This window comes from Castor canadensis, chromosome X, assembly GCF_047511655.1.
Source record: "Castor canadensis chromosome X, mCasCan1.hap1v2, whole genome shotgun sequence".
Classification (NCBI taxonomy): Eukaryota; Metazoa; Chordata; class Mammalia; order Rodentia; family Castoridae; genus Castor; species Castor canadensis.
Window position 1 is genome coordinate 124,030,040 of NC_133405.1, and position 21,206 is coordinate 124,051,245.

The following is a 21,206-nucleotide window of genomic DNA, read 5'->3' on the forward strand; positions in this document are numbered from 1 at the left end:
TTTGAGAATTATAGGGAAATTTAAAATTATTTTTGTTTTTCCAAATATAAAAAAGAAATGCTGAGGCTCAGGGAGCTTAAATGACTTGCCTCAATGTCACACAGTTAATAAATGTCAGAGCTACAAATATGCCAGGTCTTCTAGCTCCTGCTCTAATCCATTTTTCACTGCATCATATCATACAAAAGAATCATTTTACAAATAATCTACTTCTAGTATTCAAGATACTAGGTATAATGCTAATGATGTTAGTTTAACCATATGGCTAATTGATACTTGAAAAACAGAAACATGTGTAAAGTCTATCACCCACAAAAAGGGGTACTGTGGCCTTAGGAACCAACTTAGCACTATATAAACTGATACTGTAAGAACTTTAAACTACATGTTATTAATTTAAAAGATTCTTAATAAAGAAAAGTATTTTCATTATTCAAGCTCTAGCTCATTTAAGAGTAAAAAGACACATTATAGAACTATTTCAAAATGGATACATCAAAATTTTATTACACATCAGCAATTTTTTTGAGACAAGGTGATTTATGGGATTCCTGAAACCTATTACTTATATAGTGATAGGTGATTGGACATGCCACTCAATGGTGTTCCATTTAGGATTGGTGAAATGGAACCTTGTTTATCTTATGAAATGTTTTACTGATTACCTATGAAAATTTTCTTAGAAAAGCTTGTCTTCTAGTACATGACTATGAATGTAAATGAAATGTTTCTTCCTTTATTGATCATTAGTTATATTTTTTCCTAGTTCTTAATTGTTTCCAGTTACCCTAAATAGTGGCATGAATCAGTTCTTCTAAACTAGAAAAAATTAATTTTATGTTCTGCTGTGATTAAAATATTAAATATACAGAATAAACTGAATTATACTTTAATTCAGTACCTTTATACCTTATGAGCTTATAAAAGTTATGCTAGTTCCAAAATATGAGTCTCATTCCAGCAAAAATCTGTATTTCTGTAACTATATGTCCAAATACAGTGAACTATATTTCCAGTATTTTAAATATGTAGAAAGTAATACTCTCAAGACTACCTGAATCAGAAAGTTGTCTTATCAATTTAATGTATCACAAGTTGAGGTTGCCATTTACTCTTTTACTTTCTAAAATGAAAGTATTGCTTATACAGCCAGTTCTTAGGTAACATGAAGAAAATAAACATGAAATTCAGGTAGGATTTTATTTTCAGTTCGCTAAAAGCTTTGCCCAAGCAAATTGCCTGCTACTTTTTTCTTACTATTAGTACTGCATCAAAAAGAAATTAACACTACAATTAGCTTGGAAACAGTCCTAACAAATTCATGGCACAGTAGTAAGGTTATGCCTGTCTGTAAATGGCGGACTTCTATATGAGGCTCATGACATGAATGCTAATGCAGCTGAGATCAGAGGGTGATTCAGACATGTTAATTCACCATACTATATTTATATGCACACACTCTGTGGCAGAAAATTGAAAGGGCTGGTATTTCCTAATCTATAATGATATGAAGAAGCAGCAGGACAGATTTATTAAATATGCCCATAATGAATACACTAAAATAATGTTAAATTAAGAAAAGTACAAAGCAAAACTAAACATAAGAGTGTTTGTATATGTATATACATATACATATGTGTGTGCATATGTACATGTATGTATTCATATCATGAATCCCTAAGGAACTCAATGCATCAATGCGCTGTGAAACTTTACAGATTGCAACAACTGTAAAGTTATACATTTATACAAATATGTAGTAAATCTACCTTTATTCTACAAAGGATTAAATGAGCACTGCTTTAGTGGACTACCTTTATATTTAATAACATATAGTAGAGTTAGAGAAATTAGTAATTAAACTTCATAATTAATCAAAGACCTGTAAATTCTTCATTTTCATTACAGAAAAAGAAATCTGGTTAAGTATAAATTATACTATTATCTATATGTATATATTATAGTCATAAGTCATATAATAAAATTCCAACCAAATTTAATATACTTCACATACATGAATGCTTTCTCTTTAGAGAAAAGGCATTTTACAGTTATTTTTTCTCAAATAAATGCCTTCAAAGAATCACATAAAAATTCTATTCAGCTTGACAACTAGTACTATGATTTTTGTCCTTTTGTAAGATGAGAAAACCTTTATTATTTATAATCCAAATTAAACCATATAATTTACATATGTTTATATACCACCAAATTCCTGTCCTGCATAGTTTTTAAAATACTGGTAAAAATAAATGTTCAGAAGAGTTAAATTAGGTCAACCACATGCATGCTTAAAGTGACAGAATGGAAAAAAATTGCCAGGGCTATATATATTCCTTGTCTAATTTGACAAGGAAAACTGAAATAAGCTTTATAATTTCAATCAAGCCCAAAATGCAAATAATTTATATAAGGTTGTGGTTCAAAGGGGCTTTGATGCATGGATTGTTGTGATTGCTGTAAATATAGACTATATGACTATGTAACTAATAATTTGACTCAAATATACTTAGAATATTCTATTCAATTATATTCTAACTAAAATGAATTAAAGTGAAGCAGTAAATATAACTTAGGAATGTTACTAAAAGGTATGGAGCTTTCAAACCATACTGACAAAACAAGGATCATCAGATTGACATGTCAACTTCATACATTCTCTAGTATTTTTTCTTCTTTTTTGGGGGGTGGTACTGGTACTGGGGTTTGAAATTAGCAAGTGTTTTACCACTTTGGCCACACCCCCAGCCTTTTTCTGCTTTAGGTTATTTTTTAGATAGGGTCTCTCTTTTTGCTCAGAGTTGGCGTTGAATTGTGATCCTCAGACCTATGCCTTCCAGACTAGGATGACAGGTATGTGCCACCACACTTGGCTTATTCTGTTGAAATGTGAATCTCAGCAACTTTTGCCAGAACTGGCCTTGAACCATGATCTTCTCAATTTCTGCCTCCCGAGTAGTTAGGATACAGGTTTGAGCCATTCTGCCTGGGCTCTATTATCTTTATGTATAGCATGTTCAAACTTTTTATGGACTTCAGTACTTTGCCTTAATAATAGCTTCATCAAACTCAGAATATAGGACTGGATCACTTTATTCTTTTGTTCCTCTGAAATGTATTTAAAATACTTTTTGTCCAGGAGATAAATTCTTTATAAACACGCTCCTCCCTATCCAAGAGAAAAGGAAAGAATGTAAAAAAATGCAGAGATTTGATAAATAAATCTTTTGATGTTTATCTGTTCATGTAGTTCTTTGAAAAATAAGGCTTCTTAAATAACTGAAATAAAAATGTTCCCTATTATAATGAAAATAAAAAACCACAAAAGAGTCAGTTCCTATTTGGAACACACAATTTCATGTGTTTTACTCTTGCTTCTCATGCAAGAGTATTCAGAAAGTGAGACACTGTCTTAGAATTAAAATACAACTTATGTTTTTACTAGGAACTTAGAAGGATTTGTACATCTGATTGTAAATTGAACATAAGACTGCAATTTACATATTAGAAAGGCTTATGAAACGAAAGCTTAGTAAATCATATTTCCTAATAATCCATTCTCCCACAACTACATTTAATTCTCAAAAATAAGAACTAAAATGTATATAAATCTGTAAAGATTTATTACTAGATGACAACGGAGTACTAAAGTAAAGAATAATGAAAAACAAGGAATTCTATTGCTTTGTATGCTGAAGACATTTAGTATTTAGCATGGCTTGAAAACAAGAAACCTTAAATTATTGTTTATGAATTTAGAAATAATTTAAAAACCAAATCAAGTTTTTTGTGATTGGTATTAATAATCCCCATTTGTTTCAGGCCCTTTTCAATAATTTTGTTGTCTACAAGGCTGGATATCAGAATGCTTTTGGACAGAATATATTAAGGCAAAAAGCTGTATTTTTCATACCTGCCAGGAATTTCTAATAAGAATCTGGAAACTAAATGAAGACATACCCTTAAGAAATCTAGAAAACTGATTTGAAATGTAATCCATTATCTTGTAAACTCTATTTCCTAAAAATTTAATGAACAAATAAAGTAAAAAAAAAAAACAAAGCTCAAGAATATTGAGGTATTGGGGAGAATGCTTTTGCTGTTCCATTTCATCCTCCTCATGAAAAAATTCTCTCATTACCTACATTTTCCTTTTTTTATTAGCACATTCTCATTATACAAAGGGGTTTCTCATCACCTACATTTAAAAAGCATAAAAGTTATCTAGAAACATTCTCCTTTAAAAATGTATGAAATGCCTCAGACTAATCTGAGATTTTCTGGGGTTTCTTATCAAAAGAGCCTCACTTATTATTACTTACTAAAGTAATACTAGTTGTTATTTAATATCACTTTCCTTTTATATGAAATGTATGTAAGATATTTAATGCATAGTAAATAAATGTTTAATACAAATTAGTTATTGTTGTCATTATAACAAATTGTCACTCTAATGGGGATGGTTTTCCAGGATGTGTTCATAAATACTGAGAAAATAATCAAGGTGTTTCTCAAGAGTTGACTTAAAGTTCATGATGTACTATTAGGTTAGTCTTTGACTAGAAGCTGCCCAGAACAACATTACGGTTAGTTTTATACCTGGGAATATATGGTTCTGCAGGAGGAGGGGGGATGTAGAGGTCCTGGAGGGCAGAGCTGTCTCTTTTGGTGGGTGTACTGATGGTGCTGGAAGGTGTAGCAACGCTGCTTGTGGGACTTCTAGGTATAAGAGGCTGGTTAAAATGAAAAAGAAAATACATACGCACACAAACAACACAAAACAACAACAACGACACATAGTTATCATTTTAAAATTATCTATTTCTGCAAAGTTTTGAATTTGGCTGAAATCAAGAAGGAAGTTATTTAGCACATGGACATTCCTTTAGATCATTGAAAACAAATAACATGTATTAGAAGTTTCCACTTCATTACTCACCTTTTTCTTTGGTCTAACTCCCTAAAAGCTGTTTATAAAGTAAAAAATAACGTTGTGCTTTATAATGAGAACTTTTATCTCATGATGAGAAAGTTATTTAAATTAACTTTGTAGAACTCCAGCTTTGAAAGATAAGAAAGAGCAACTCATAAAAGAATTAGCTTACTCATGTCCTGCTTGATATATGAGAAAGTTACTTCAGATTATCTTCTCCAAAAAACAAACCATGCTCCTAGGTTAGCAAAATGTCAGATTTTTGGAAAAGATAACAAAAATGGAGTATATGAGGTCAGTCAATATGAGAGAGTATTTTCTTAGAAAATATACTTTTTTTTCTGTCACAGCTAGCTGTCTCCTCAAAGCCATTTTATGGTACATCTTCAAAAGCATGGTGGTGATTAATGTGACATTTCATCATTCATAGACACATACACTTATCTGTCATTAAAAATAATTTTTAGTTACATAGCTATAGAGCTCACTTTCATGCTTGTACTTAGTACTGAATAGGAGTTTACTTTTTAAAGATACCATGTATACTGAATCAAGCAGTACATCAGGATGTTAACTTAAGAACACTCCTAATTCCAAGCTTTACAGCATTTGAAAATAGTCCTGAGGTTTGAGAAATTATTCTAAAGTAAAACTAAAATTCACAAAGTTTTATGTTTATCGTACAGATCTTACTGATTAACTATACATACAATTACCATATTAAAAGGAAGAACTTCAGTGAAATTTCAAACACAAAAAGAATGATCACATGATGAGATGCTGCCATTTTAGTCAGTATGAGAACACTTTCAGCATATCTAGATAGAGCCACAGTTCTATTACTTTAACACACATTGCTAGACACCCAAGTAAATGCATATTACAACTACTTTATAGTATGACAGTATTTTTTACAGATAAACAAATTTGTTCAAAAGTCAAGCATAAATACAATGGAAAGTACAATGTAGGTCATTGGGGGTAGGCTACATAGTTCAGAACTCAGTTCATGATTTTGACTTCCTTGTTATACAGCTCACCTTAATAGCTTGAAATCAACATCCTGCTAAAATGATGGTTAAATTTTAATCTGTGTGAAATAGAAATTGAAGAGAGAGAGAAGGGGAAAAAAGGAGTGATAATGTATTTGGGGGCTTTACAATAGCCCAGCTTCTATAGAGTTTAAAAATGTCAGAAGCTTTATACGCTTATTTAAGAATTTTAAGATGTTATGAAAGTATGAGGTAAATACTTCTATGCTTAACAATGTTTATTTTTGAAATAATGTCTAGTTAAACTATTCCTGTCCTTTAAAAACAAATCTTTTGGTAACTGGATAGCCTGATGATATAGGTAATCAGGAGTCACTTATACTGATGAATACCATGAAGCCCACGGAAATAAATGACTACTTTCTAAGGATGTATTTCATGCTTCTACAACAGATATTTGGAAGACAGATTCAGTGACTATTTACAGTTGTTTAACCATGTCAGGAAGTTGTGACTCTAAATACTTATTACACTAAACAGTAAGTTGGACCAAGATCCATCACGATAAAAATGAAGGAAAAATTTATTATATAGTATATCAATTCCCAACACTTTTAAACTTAATGCACTACGAGAAAAACTAATATCTAATATGCTTTTCTAATACTCTAGTAGTTATCTTTCTTTAAAATACCCCAACACTACAAGTGAATTTAAAATTAAGTTCTTAAACCATAAGCTTTTGAAAGTAATCTATCTTAAACTTTTATTGTGTTTCTTCTATTTTAGAGTCACAATTTCTACTTTGAAGACTTTTCTCCTTTACTTTTACCATCTCTAGAGTTAAAGATTATTTTTCTTGTTTGGAACCCACTTTTTCCACATCAAAGCAAAAGGAAAGAAGGAAGGAAAAAAGGAGCAGTAGTCCATGTTTACAGCATATTTAAATGGGCTATAAGTACGAGGTAAAGATTAAAATAACATTTTATTCTTTCTAGAATATTACCAGGAGATTGTCTACCTAGGGTACCTGTATCTTTCCTGTATTAGCCACATCAACTTCTCTAGGTTTCTATTTTCAGCAAGGAGTTGCTATTAATGTCTTCAGTTAATGTGATTAGTTAAAATGACAAATACATAAAGGAAAAATACTTAAAAAGTGTTTAAATAGACATCAGGTTTGATTATGTCATGCTGGCTCAATTAATTGAACTAGTTAAAAAACAACTTATTCTTACAGAGAAAAAAGGAATTAGTCAATCCCATTTTTTAAACTTAACTCCAGTATTTTTTTTGTCTACTAATTGTGGTATTATTGCCAAACTAATCAAAGCTAGAAAGTAAATATTATATTTGAGACTAACATTTTAAAATCCAATTTTGACATGAAACAATGGAAAAATAAACTGTGGTAAAATAGAAGCTTCCTGGGAAAATGAAAATAGCTACTTAACCCAAAAGGAGGTGTTTGTGAAGATTAAAATTATAATCTCTTAATTTTTTCAACTTTGGACAAGAATTGAAATAATGCAAAAACAAATGACTATAAGAATAAAAAAAAACTTCAGAAAGACAAGTGAAAGTTGACTAAATCAAGCACAGAATAAATGATGCAATTAGCTGAAATTATCAATGAGAAATTCCTAGTTATAACAAGTGCCATTAAAAATACACCTACTGCCAATAACTATTTGTATGACAATAAACAGAAAATTGCAAATTTAGCTTCCCTTAATTAAAAAATGGAGTTCTCTTAGCATTCACTTCGCAGTTTAATAGGCATATTCCTTAGAATAAAAAATCTAAATAAGAGCGTGTAATACTACAAAAAGATAGTATATCTTATCCAGTAACAGTTAGTTTTAATCATAACATATTTATAAGAAAAGTAGTTACCACTATACTATAAAGGATTCTCAATTTAAGAAAAACTGAGTAGGAATAAAGGGCAATATTCTTTTCTTTTACCTTTTGACATTCTAATCTCTTATAATGGTAAAACTTGTATGGGAAGAGAATTATGAACTATCCATATTTATGGATAAGAGTATTACTTTTAACATTGCATAGTCAAGTAAGCATAAAGCTTCAATATAACTGGCTTGATTCACTACGGTATACAATCAAGACCTATATGAATCTCATTCAAAGGGGTTTATTTCTTGGAAGGACCTTGTCATAAAACTTAGTTTTAATTTCTAGATGGCCCTTTTGACATAAAGCTCTCCTTCCATATATTCAGTAAGTCTCCATCAGGGAAAACACGTTTGCATGTATTTTGTTACTCTTGTAAACGCATCTGATAGACTTCTGGGGGTCACTGGCATTTATCTCTATAAATGTTCAAGCTCTAAATAAAATTACCATATGCATCTTTTCCAGCACACATTTAAAACCGAAGGTCAATTAGTAATAATACTGTCATCAAGACTCAGAAATCTTCTAGGTAAAACTTGCACATACGTTTTGTAGTGTTTGCTTGAACTATTTACATACTTTAAATCTGTACTCTAAAATATGGTATGGCACGAATCTTCCTCTGAACAAAAACAACCTATTTATCCAGCTTAAACATCACTGGAAGATCGATTTTTGAAAAATAAAGCTTTTTAGCTTTTATTTATTTATTTTTATTTCTTTTATTCATATGTACATACAATGTTTGGGTCATTTCTCCCCCGCTTTTAGCTTTTATAAGGGATCGATGAGACCTTGCTTTAAATGTTGATGGCTCAGGCCTTTTCTTCTTTGTGCCCTTCAATGCTAACATTACTAAAGTAACTGGGAATATCTAGAAAGTATTGGTGTATTTCTGGAACTCCTATGGTTTTAATGCCTATGAAAAAAGAAACTATATTTGACGTCGAGATTTCACCAGAAATATTTTACAGTTTAACATTTTGGCAAGTACATCTTAATTTAGTTGTCCCTCTGTCTAGTAAGTGACTCAGCTTTGATTAAGATATAAAAGTCTTTAATAAAACCAATGACATAATGTTTAAAGTCCCAACATTAAACATAAAATACTGCATTATGTAGGTATCTCTAAATTTACGAATGTAAATTGTGCACAGAGCTTAGTTTTGCCTTCCAGGGGGAGAATACCAACTGAAATACAAATGATTACATCAAGTATAATACCTGGCCATTTATTTTATTTATTCTTGGGAATGAGCACAGACTCCAGTGGATCACAATATCCCAATATTCTAGCACAGAACACAAATACAAGTCCTTACTAAGTTCGGACGCATTCTTGTTATAATTCCCAATACTAGTATCATTTAGTATCAGAATATTGTTTCATGTTAACAACTCTTTCCTTTATCATCTAAACAAATTCGTCAGAGAAAATGTATCCTGGATTCAGGGAGGCAAGAATTTACATACAATTTTGTAAGTCTTTTGACCATGTAAAGAATGTTATATATAATCTGGAAAATTATTGAGCAGACTTTTTCCTGGCCAAGCTTTTCTTAAGCAGTAAATTATTTTAAAAGAATTTAAGCAAGGGAAATTGCATGTATTCAAAATTTCTCCACTCTCAGTTGTTTCACAGCTTCTACAAAATCCTAGTTTATAAATATAAAACGTTTGAGTCTTCTTTTATGAGAATGTAAATTTTCTTTTATTAGATTGTAAAGAAAACAGGTATTTCTTCTGACCATGGATTTGATCAGTAAACCTTATCTGCCTAAATTTTTAAAATACAGATATATGGGCATAAAGTACGTATGTAATTAACACGACATGTAACTAATATAGATTTCAGAGTCACACTACAAAATAGCTTTATCCCACCAAGCGATGAACTTTTGCACATTATACTGAGGTTAATACTACTGTACTTAATCTTATGTTGTACAATCTTATGGGAACAACCAAACTGAGCATTAAAACTAAACTTCCATTTTTCAAATTATAGTAACCATCATTCTTGGGATATTAACTAAAGAAATAATGGCTAACTTTGCATTATAAGTGATTACTTGTAGTCTGTGTTAATACTGTAAAATAATTTGTTTTTTTCATTTATTTATTTATTTTTATTATCCTATGAAAGCATTTGCCTCAAAAACACAAATATGACTTAGATCCTTAAATTTATTTGCTTAAACATTGGTAAACTAAAATATGATGTGATAATTGCTTGTAGCTATTTACTAATTTGAGCATGTAGAACATTATATTGCTACTGTCTCCCAGTCAGCACAAATCCTCATTTTAGAAAAACATATTTTCTTTTCTAGTGTCATATCTAATTTAGTTTTTCTCTTCAAAATGTTCTTTTAAAAGAAAACTCTCAGAAACATACAAACTCTGTCACTAATTTTTTTTTTGGTCACACCAACATATAACGTGGATATTGAAATAAAATTGTTAGTACTTCTGTTTTGACTTTTACAGAATGACTTTAACCATTCATATCTGTATATGCTTGAAATCTAACATAATCAACCTTCTACAGTTGTTACACCAGTTGATAGACAAAATTGACTGATATGACTTTTCTATCTCATTTCTGCTCAGAGTTGTTTAAATATCCTGTAAAAGTAGCATGAAGGCAATGCTAAACAATAAAATTTAAATGGAAAAGCACAAAATAACACAAGTAGCGATGGCATCAATATAAGAAAGTTGTGGATAAGAATACAATTTAGGAATATAACTTTAATCATACAGCATGTTATTTTATATAAAAATATCTTAACAATATCTAAACCAGTTTGTTCAATTCCAGCATTGATTTAGTAATCATTTCTGAAATGCATTCTTCCTATGTTTTTAAAAAATCATTGATTCCCAGTGATGATTTTAAGGAAATTTCTTGGCAGTGTCAAACTTATTCTCCCACATATCTCTTGTAATAAGGAAATGACACTCCATGTATTCTTATGGTCTATATACACTAACTTAAAACCACAAACATCCGAAAATATAACTTGAGGTTTATTCAAAGTTCCCTGGGATCTATTTCATCTGATTAGAAGAACTTGACCATAAGCAATCACCAAGCTTATCCCAATCAAGGAAAATAGCAGAGGGTGCCATTAAGGAGATGTTTTGGAAAACAGCTCTCAGAAAGCAAGAAATCCCTGGTTTACCTTCTTAGAATAGATTCTAGCAAAGTAAGACATCTTTGCTATTTATGAAAGTGTGTATTTGACAACAGAATTTAATCTTTCTGATGTAATTAAATCTGATTTTAGTATTTGACATAGGTTCTCTTAGTCTTTTATTTCTATTGCAAAATGTTTGAGAAATCAGGAATTTATCAAAAGAGCTATCAAATTTCATGAAATGTGCTGATGAAATTACTCTGAGCATGAGGTTGAATTGTATGCTTTTGTTTTTTTGGCTATAATTTCAAAAGAAATTCAAAATCAAAACTCATCATTGCATTCAATTAATATTGGAACTCACTATTCATTTAAACATTTTAGAAATAAAACTTCTACTTTATTAAAACATAGTATTCTTCAATAATGTTTTACTTTAGACTACCTAAGATTATGTTTTATTTCCTTATTAGTTTAAAAATCATTATTTTTTTAAAGATGCATGTACTAGTGTCTATCTCCATACTACACAAATTTTTCTATATTTTATCTGAAGATGCTAATAGATAAATTTAAGCCTGGTATAGTATAAAATATGAAACAGACATTTGAGTTAAATGAATGCCAGATTTTTTGAAGCCTCTAAATTAAATAATTCCTAGTACACTAGTGGTACCACATGATAACAGAAATAACATAATACACAATTCTTCAAGTTTGAATGTTGAAGATTTACTTTTAGGTGAACTAATGGGTGTTTGGTTCCAATCTATTTGTACACATACCACAAGCAAGAATGCCTAGAGGATTGCTAAATTTAGCACTTTTGTTTCACATCTGTGGTTGTTTCTTAGGCACTAGGAAGAAAAAAATGTGACCTCAGACAAAGTCATTAAAGAATCCACAACTGCCTTCAAGACCATCTCATCCCACTATTTGAGTTTTTGCTTTCTGGGGCAAAAAGTCCAGATCCTGGTATCCTTAGGTTTTTGTTCAAATTTGTTTATATAAAAATCTACAGTATATAAAAATTCTGATTAGACAGTTTCAATTATGCCTCCTGGTTTCAGCATTGTAGTATAGGCCAAAGCCTTAAGATCAAGGAAGAACTCTATAGTGGTACCATTTCAGGTCTTCAAAATAGGTTGCAGGGATATTTGGTGTTGGTGATGGTACAGAACTTATTCAAGTTCTTACTCCTTGTTTTAGCACCACTAATTAATTAACATTAAAATTCTTCCCTCTGCTCTGCAAAATGTCAACCATGGAAGCAATTTTCAAAGATGTTAAAGACAGTGTTATATCCTTAATAGTTTTGCTTATCTACAGATCTAAATTGTCCTTGGCCAATATAATTTGGGTGAACCAAGTTCAATTAAAATAACATATTAAAAATGTTAATTCATATATAATTACTTACATAAATTGTTTCCCTTTTATCAGATTTTAGCATTATAAAAAGTAAATTTATAGATACACTCGGCATAGCTTAATAAGCAATGAGAGATAAATATAATTAGTGATCTGAAAAGGCACATTTATTGGCATTTAGGAAGGGACCTAGAAGCAATATAAACCTAGAAATAGTAGAAAAAACTATTATGTTTAGGTAAAAATCTATTATGTTTATGTTTATGATAAGGAATGATATAAACTAATTTTTAAAATTAATGTCTTTGTTTTCCAGCTTTGAACAAATGTATGTGTAACAAATAAAACATTGGTCTTTCAATTATTTCAGCATTTTATATAAAAGTGATTTTTAATTGAGTACTTCTGTTATATTATCTCTCCATTTCAGTTTGTGATTGTGGAAAACAATCTAACAACAGAATAAATTATCAATTTCTTTGCTAGAGATAGTCCTTCAAACAGAGTACGTGGATCAACAAGAAAGTAGGGTATCTGGGGGTGTTCAAGTCCCTTTGGCAGGGACCAGGTAAGTTATTAAATTTAGTTACATATATACAGAGAAAAATGCCAAAATGGCTGAAAGTATGGGCCTCTTTTTCAGGTTCCCACTCCTTTAGTCTTTAATAAAGGATCTTTGGGGAAGATATGTCAATATGAAACTCCAGCGTGAAACAACAAAACAATTTATAATGCAGTAAGAAAAAAGATGATGTGATGGTAGTCTGATCTGCTTATCTATGATTTAAAGAGGCAAAAATTGGCCTCTGAACTTTAATGATCATCAGATATATTTGATAATAAACATATACTGTATGTAAAATGCATTTAGACAATATTGTTTACATTTATTCATTTGAAAAATAGATTCACATTAAAAAATGAAAAACCTTAACAGTGGAACATTTTGTGTTTTTATATGATTTAAGTATAATGCCAACCTTGAAGCCAATAAGTAGTAAAGCTTTAAACAAAGAAAAAAAATCACCATAATCTATAAGGCCAGTCAAGTGCAATGGAGAATTCATTTATTAAGAAAAAAACCTATGAATGGTAAAAAGTACTAATATAGAGCTTAATAACAATTTACATATCAATGACAATAATGGATTTTCCATATATTGCTTTTCCTTTTAATCTGAACAATGGTCAATATTCTAAATTCAATGGGTAATTTAAATTTTTTAAGATTAAACTTTTACCAAAAGGTAATAATCTGCTAAATTTTTTTAAGTGCAGGTTTTGTGAAGGCAAAACGTTTTATGATATGTTTAAAGATTATACCCTGACTGAAATGGAAGGAAATGCATTACTTCCTTGCCTTTTGACAATTGTAATATTTTATAACTTTCTAGATAACTCAATGAAAATAATTTATCAATATCCAGAATTAATATTTTAGAGTGAAGTTTCATGGTGAAGAAAAATGCAAAATTTTAATGCAACAATTTCCATATTTTTGCCACCCTGTAGGGTGGAAAAGTGAAAAATTATCAAGCAGGAAGAATATACTAGGTAGATTTTAATTACTAATTTAAATTTTCAGTTACTATCTTGTGACCTGATTCAAAATAATTCTAGCATCTTCCAGAAGTATATGTGATTATAACCTATAAAACAGATTATATCACAAAAAGAAACTTCTTACTTTCATTCCTCTCCATATTTTGGCATGAAATAACTGTGGCTTTTGGAATTATGCTTTACGTTTTTACAAATTAAGGAAGAGTTCTTTATCATTTGTGTTTTAGTAACTCTCTCAGATTTCATCACAATTAAGTCTATTAGAATAAGCTGTGAAGAAATAATTTCACAAACAAATTTTCAAAAGCATACAAGATTATTCCATATGCTGCTGAGATGAGGCACAATAAAGAAGCAATACTGAGATAATCTATGGCTAAAATGATGGTGTATGACTTATGATTAAGCTTCATTACCTGCAGAGCAAGGGGCTTCCATCTCATATTTTTCAGTAAAGCTGGTGCTGAGGTAAGCATGCTCTGAGGTCGCTTTTTCAAAGTTAAGATAACACCACTCGGGTCCTCTCGTAGTGCATTCACCAAATTTTTCAACTGCCACCCCACCTGGTAACCAGCAAAATCATTACAATAAAATTGAGGTACAGTATTCAAAGATTTAATGTTCTCCCCCTTTAATAAGATTTTAAAAAGTCACACAATTGGTGTACCATTCTACCAATTTTCAGGAAATAATACTCAAGAAAGAAATTTTTATCTTTGAATTGATTAACCGTGCTATTGCATTAGAGTCCATATAAATATGAGACAATATAATGGACATTTAACATGTCAAAGCAGAGACTAAAACGGTATCCTACCATTGGACTGATTTAGAATTCGAAGAAATTATGTCACCATTAATGCTGCTCAGCTGCTAGGTGTAGATCCAAGCCATGTTCACAAACACAATTTAAAAATCTACATTCCAGAAAACAAGGATTTGGCAATGCCCTGAACTTACAAACCACACCACATGCTTTCTCATCACCACCTTTTAGATATATGTGGTTACAAGTGTCTCAAAATTAGACTGTCAATGTACTACCAATAGCCGGCACTGACACACCAAGGCAACATTCCAATGCAAGGATGGCAGCATCAATAAAACAAACCTTTTAACATGTTTTAAACATAGAATAAAAATGACACAGAAATGCTATTCCAATGCAGCAGTTATTGGAAATGAGTTCAAAACAACCCTATAAACGTAAAAAACAGTGTGCTAAATTTTATGAAGTCATTCTATTTAACTATCAACTCAAAACATGTTGTATAATTAACCAAATACTTAATAAATGTCTTGAAATCTGGCTCAATAGTTATTCATGTTAAATTACTTCACTCATTATCCTTTTAAGATTTCAAACAGAATAATTTTTGTTAGTTTGCTTTTACAACAGACTACTGATGCAGTATCAGGTATCTGAAGTCTTAGAACTGTACTTTAAAGAAACACACAAAAATCTAATATTCCAATATTTGTTTTAAAATACATTTCACATTGAATACAGACAAGAACCATTTATTACAACTCCAAATGAAGTTAGAATGTTCCAGGGTGTTTTATGCAAATCCTGGATTGCAAACAGGATTCAGAAAATGACCTAAGCAGTGATGTAGTTTCTTCCTAGGCACCCAAGTGAAAAGAGAGTGGGTGTCCTTTGTATGCTATTCATCATGTTTTGTCTGGAAGATATTATTCAAGCTGAAGAGAATGAGCACTTTCGCCAAAAAAAGCAAAGACTCCTAGAGACTATGAAGAAGTAATCTGAAATGCAGCCACTGTGGCATAATGGCAGACTCTTGTGTACATGATGAGTATTCCTTTAAATTATAACCTCAACTATAGCTGGATTGTGTGATGGTAAAGAGATGGAGTCAGAACCAATAAGATGCAAGATGTTATAATGTATAAAACCTCAGGGGTAGGCTGGGTATGGTGGTTTACATCCATAATCCCAATTACTTGGAAATTGGAGGTAGGAGGATGGAAGTCTGAGGCTGGACCCAGGCAAAAGCTGGAGACATTATCTAAAAAATAAACTAAAAGCAAAAGGAATGCGGACATAGCTCAAGTGGTAGAGTGCTTGCCTAGCAAATGTAATGCCCTGAGTTCAATCCCAAGTACTACCCCACCAAAATAAATAAAAAATGAAAAATAAAAACCCTCAGGGGTTTCAGATATGAAACAAAATGATCATTGTGATAATCTGCTAACATGAATAAGAGGCTGCCACTTTTGAAAAACACATTACTGCAGATCAAGTACAGTAATGGAGCCAAATGCCTTGTATCATATATAGCAGGGGACTATTACATATGCAAAGGTATATTATACTTATTCTTATTCCTCTGATATCCCTACAGCTATTTCTACAATGTAAGGATCAAAGCAAGGTAAGTTCAAATCCAGGTGTTTATTTTGCTTGCCAACAATTGAAAGAAAAATTTGAGTTACAAGTCTGAAGGGAGAAAACATGTTGTTTATATAGAGTTTGTGAATAACTTGTTAATGAAAACCACATCTTATTATTTATTTATTCAAATAATTGCTACTTATATTAAGCAGTCAATTGGATGGTTATATCTTTTTTCCAGCATATAAATTATCAACAATGAATTACACATTGGTTTTTATTCATCATTTTTTTCCATTTTACTCTATAGTATGATCACTGTGACTAGTTGAAGATTTTTAAGGATCGTGTTTTCTTGTGAAATGTTCAGTGCACTTTGATTCATCTTGTTCTTAACCACTTTCTATATACTTTTTTGAGTAAATAATTAAAAACAGAATTGTTTTTTACACAAGAAAGTGGAATTTTTTAAAGAAAATTTGGGTGGATTTTAATTTTACAGTAGGATGTTATTTAATGGCAGAAAAATTTAGTAGTTTTTCATCAGCCTTTCTACCACCATTGACATAACATTATCAATTTATATATATTTTTTTATCATACTGGGGTTTGAACTCCATGCTTCACACTTGCTGGGCAGGCACACTACCACATTATCAATGTTTTAAATAAAAAAATACACCAAGAACTGTATACAGTACATATCTTTGGCTCCCAAATTCTACTACACCTACCATGAGGAAATTTAAATGTGCAACATATGTGTCACAGTATTGTTTAAACACATTGCAATTGTACATTTTGTAAATGTCCACTAGTAAGGAATATACAATTTGCTGTGTAGAACAAAAGAAGTTCCAAAATGGCAAATGCAATTCAATTCCATTCTTCTTATAAAATGGATATAAATGGAAAACAGATTCTCACCATTAATAGTGGTTACATTAAAGAGCTAAGAGTGAGTTTCCTGAACTTTTGGCAGTACGCATGAGTTACTTTTATGAACAATAAAATACCAAAATACATGGATTTAGTCTGTAAATAATATTTTATGTAGAATATCATCAATTTTATGAATTAATTAATCAGGACTATTTGTTATGGATGGAAAATTTCCACAAAAAAGCACAGAATTGGAAAGGCAATGCTACTTAAAATACTAAAAGGTGGCAATGGAGAAATCAAATATGTTTGGTGCATTATATTTTTAGATGATTAACAAAGCAAATACAAATTTATTTATTAGGTATGCTCAATAAGTCAAGAACTACAGTATTTGCTGAGTTTTTCATTCAATGGATGATTTCAGTAGATACTCCACTTAAGCATTACTTCAGTTTCTCATAGAAATCACTAAAAGGGAGATGAGTATGGTGGCACATGCCAGTAATCTCTGCTACTCAGGAGTGTCATGAGTAGGAGACCAGTCTGAGAAAACTTAGTAAGATCCTGTCTCAGAAACGAAATACAAGCAAAAGGGTTGGGATGCAGCTCAAGTGATAGAGCACTTGCCTAGCAAGTGGGAGGCCTTATGTGTAATCCCCAGTACCACAAAAAATTACTGTATGGGAATAAAGTCTGCTGAATAATTCAATATATAATGCTTTTCTCACCAAATATAGGTGGGGTTTTAACTATTAAAGTCCCACTTTACAACTTGTGTACACATGAATGGTAACCAGAACTTAGAATTTTCTCATTTAAACAGTTCCATTTTCCTTAGTCCTTCAAACATAATTTTGATCATTTCTAAAATATTTTCTATCTTCATATTGTCTTACATTGTTATACTTAACAATTGTCTTCAAACTCCAGAAAAATGATTCCCGGCCCTTGTTCTGTGATATAATGGGGTGTAATGAATTCTTGAAATAAATTTGTTACCCTTCATCAGTCATTTAGACATTTATTGTGATAGACTATAGAGCACACGAGTAGATGGTGTGATAAAATGAGGCAAATATGTTTTACAACTTAGAAAGGTTGGGAGTCCCCATGATAGGAGCTCATTGTAGTAGTACATACATGTCAAAATATATAAATACATGTTAATGATATTTTAAGATTAAATTTCCATTTTCTCATTTAAGTTTCTGGCTATAGTTTTAAAATATTAAGTGTGATAGACTTGAATTAGAAACTATACAAAATTTAACAGTAATATAAACATATATTTAGTATTTCTAAATTCATAAGTTTTAAATTTAAAAATATTTTAAAGTATGCTTTCCATTGACTGATAAGTTTTTATGTATTAGGAGATGGAGCTTTCAAGGAAGGAAGAAAGAGCTGGAATGGCTACTGATATAAAGAGTATAAGCCACCAATATGGGAAGGATTCAAATAAAGAACAAAATTTAGAGATAACAGGTAATGAATAAATATGAAAAAAATCACTCTAATAATCAAGAAAAGGAGTTGGATTTTGTGAAATAGTGAGTTCAACATCAAGACATGTCTCAATATTCTTGCATAGGCAAATTGATTACAGAACTTACAAAGTCACAATACATCTCAGCTCTAACATGCAGAGTGGGTGGGAACAAGCAAATAGATGATAATGGAGTAGCTTGAATAGAGGAATGTGGTCCTAACTACATCCTTGCCCACTTGTCCTCCTTCTCTTCCTCCTTACAACCAGTAAATGTAGGTGTTTCTTTAATCTAAGTGCTAGACACCTTTCTAATAGTTCATGCTATCTTACAATTATCTCTTCTCTTTCAAAAGCTTCCATTAACAATTTTCTGTATGACTTCAGAGTCTTTCTAACCATTCCTTTCAAGAACTATAGTTATATATTTTAACTATTCAGTATATTGATGCTAATAGCTCTGGGAGAATTAAGTGCTAATAATTCAATGTGATAGATTCTTCATAACTATATCAAATTATTTTATGTTTTCATTCTTACAACAATTCAATGAAGTAAACTATTAAACTGATTCTGCCTATGAAGAAATTGAAGCCAAAAGAGATTGCTTTCTTACCTAAGATTATAAAGATACTAAGTGGCAAAACCAGAATTTATAATCAAGTCTGCTCAGTTCTACAGCACAGCATGTTTGCCCAGATATCCACTGGCAACTCAAATGAAAGCAATTATTTTAAAAATCAAAGTTATTATCTCCTTGCTTTCATTCAATAATAATAATAAAGATTCTCATCATTGTCTCAGGTGAGGAGTTTGGCATCACCTATGACAGTTCCCCTCTTTTTAATCCATATGTGTTCTAAAAGTAGATCCCAGTATTAACACCTCTTCTCACTGCCTTAGTTCTGGCTTAGGTACTTAAAACACTACTTGCTAGACTTAAAACATGATCCTAACTTGCCTTTTTGCTTCTACCCGACTAGACAATCAATCCTTTGTAATATGTGTCCTTTGTAATATTGTTACAGCTGTGTTTCCAGTTTTTTCTCTTTAATGTGGAGCTCAAACATTTGCATGTATTACAATCACCTGGAAGGCTTGTTAAAAAGATCGCTGAATTTTATTAACCCCCAGAGTTTTTGATCCAGTAGCTCTGGGGTAGGGTCCCAAAATTTGCTTTTTTTTTTTTAAAGAAAATACAAGTTTCTATACTTAAGGATACAGATAACAGAATTTAATAATATACTCCCTATTGAGAAGCAGTGAAATGACTGGTAATCCTTTACCCAATGTTATTAACTTTCAAATATTTTGGAGTATATTATGCCAATATGCCATATTTTCATTCATCTTTCCATTTTGCAGTTACTTGAAAGTTATGACAGCTATAGAAAAATAATAGGAAGCCCTAGCTTTCTGAATTCTTAATTATAATTTCTAAAATTTTACCATATGCATTCCCCCACATATCACCCATTGGGCCTAAAAAACACACATAAATATTATTAACCTTTTACATTGATTGAAATACAGAAATATTACAACTTAATGATAAACTTTTGGAGTAAGAGAACTGTATAAATATTGTGTGGGTTTATGGTTTGTGTATACCTATTGAGAAGAAAAGAGAATTATTGAAACAAAAGATAATTTTGAAAGAGTTTGTAAATTACTAGCAAACTAGAAACCTCACACATTCTGAATAAAAATCAGTTTGTCTACACCAAAAAAAGGTTTCCAAATGATGCTGATATTAATGATCTGGGAACAACATGTTTAGAACTGCTCTAATAGATGATGGGCTCCTTAAAAGTAGTGATTGGCCCAAGTCTAGAATAATTTGGGTGTTTGATATGTTTGTAAGAGTGGACATAATTAATTAGTAACTTTTTGTGTGCCATGTAGTGGTATGGATACAATGGCACAGATTGTGCTTCTTTAAAGTACCTCATTAAAGAGCATAATGAGCAGTGGAGAGGTGAGCAAGTGAATAAACATTTAGAATACAGTGAGAGAAGTACTTCAATGAAGTGAATGGAGTGTAATGGGAACCACCCCCCCTCCCATGGGGCACCTAACCCATCCCATCCTTGAGGATTCAGGAAAGGTTTTTAAATACCTTAAGCTGAATTCCTGAGGATTTGGACAGGTAAAAGGCTGATTGGAAGCTGAAGGTGTGAAGAAAGCTATGAGGGAAAGTATCATTAGCAACCCTCAGTAGTTCAGTATGGGTGGACGACAGAACAAGAGAAAGAGTAATGAGGCAGGACAAAGAAACAGAGATCAGATAATTACAAAAGACTTTAAAGTGGACTATTAAAAAGGTTGGTTCAGTAGTGGATATATGTTCTCCTCGAACATGTTTTTCTCTTCAGCTATCTTTTCAAAAGCACTCTTCTCGCTGCTTGTAATTTTCTCTTATAAAATCTTACCCATCAGATGAATATAGTTGATGTACTCTCTATACAAGAATGAATATAGAATTTTTAAACCTACTGAAATCATCAGAAGAAGGGAACTAAGGTAGAAAGGAGAAAAATAGAGGAGATGAATCAATTTG

The 21,206-nt window shown here is 31.1% G+C and overlaps 1 protein-coding gene across 5 annotated transcripts in view; it reads right to left on the reverse strand.

The window, feature by feature from the left end:
• Cnksr2 (connector enhancer of kinase suppressor of Ras 2) overlaps positions 1-21,206 on the reverse strand; it is a 258,842-nt gene that overhangs the window by 102,437 nt on the left and 135,199 nt on the right. For 3 of the 5 annotated variants that reach the window (XM_074063312.1, XM_074063310.1, XM_074063314.1), the window contains exons 9-10: positions 14,336-14,482; positions 4,600-4,733 (exon numbers count right to left, since the gene is read on the reverse strand). In XM_074063312.1, coding sequence (XP_073919413.1) covers positions 4,600-4,733; positions 14,336-14,482 — 281 coding nt within the window. The remainder of the gene's footprint in view (positions 1-4,599; positions 4,734-14,335; positions 14,483-21,206) is intronic. The other 2 variants (XM_074063315.1, XM_074063313.1) reach the window with 1 other exon arrangement.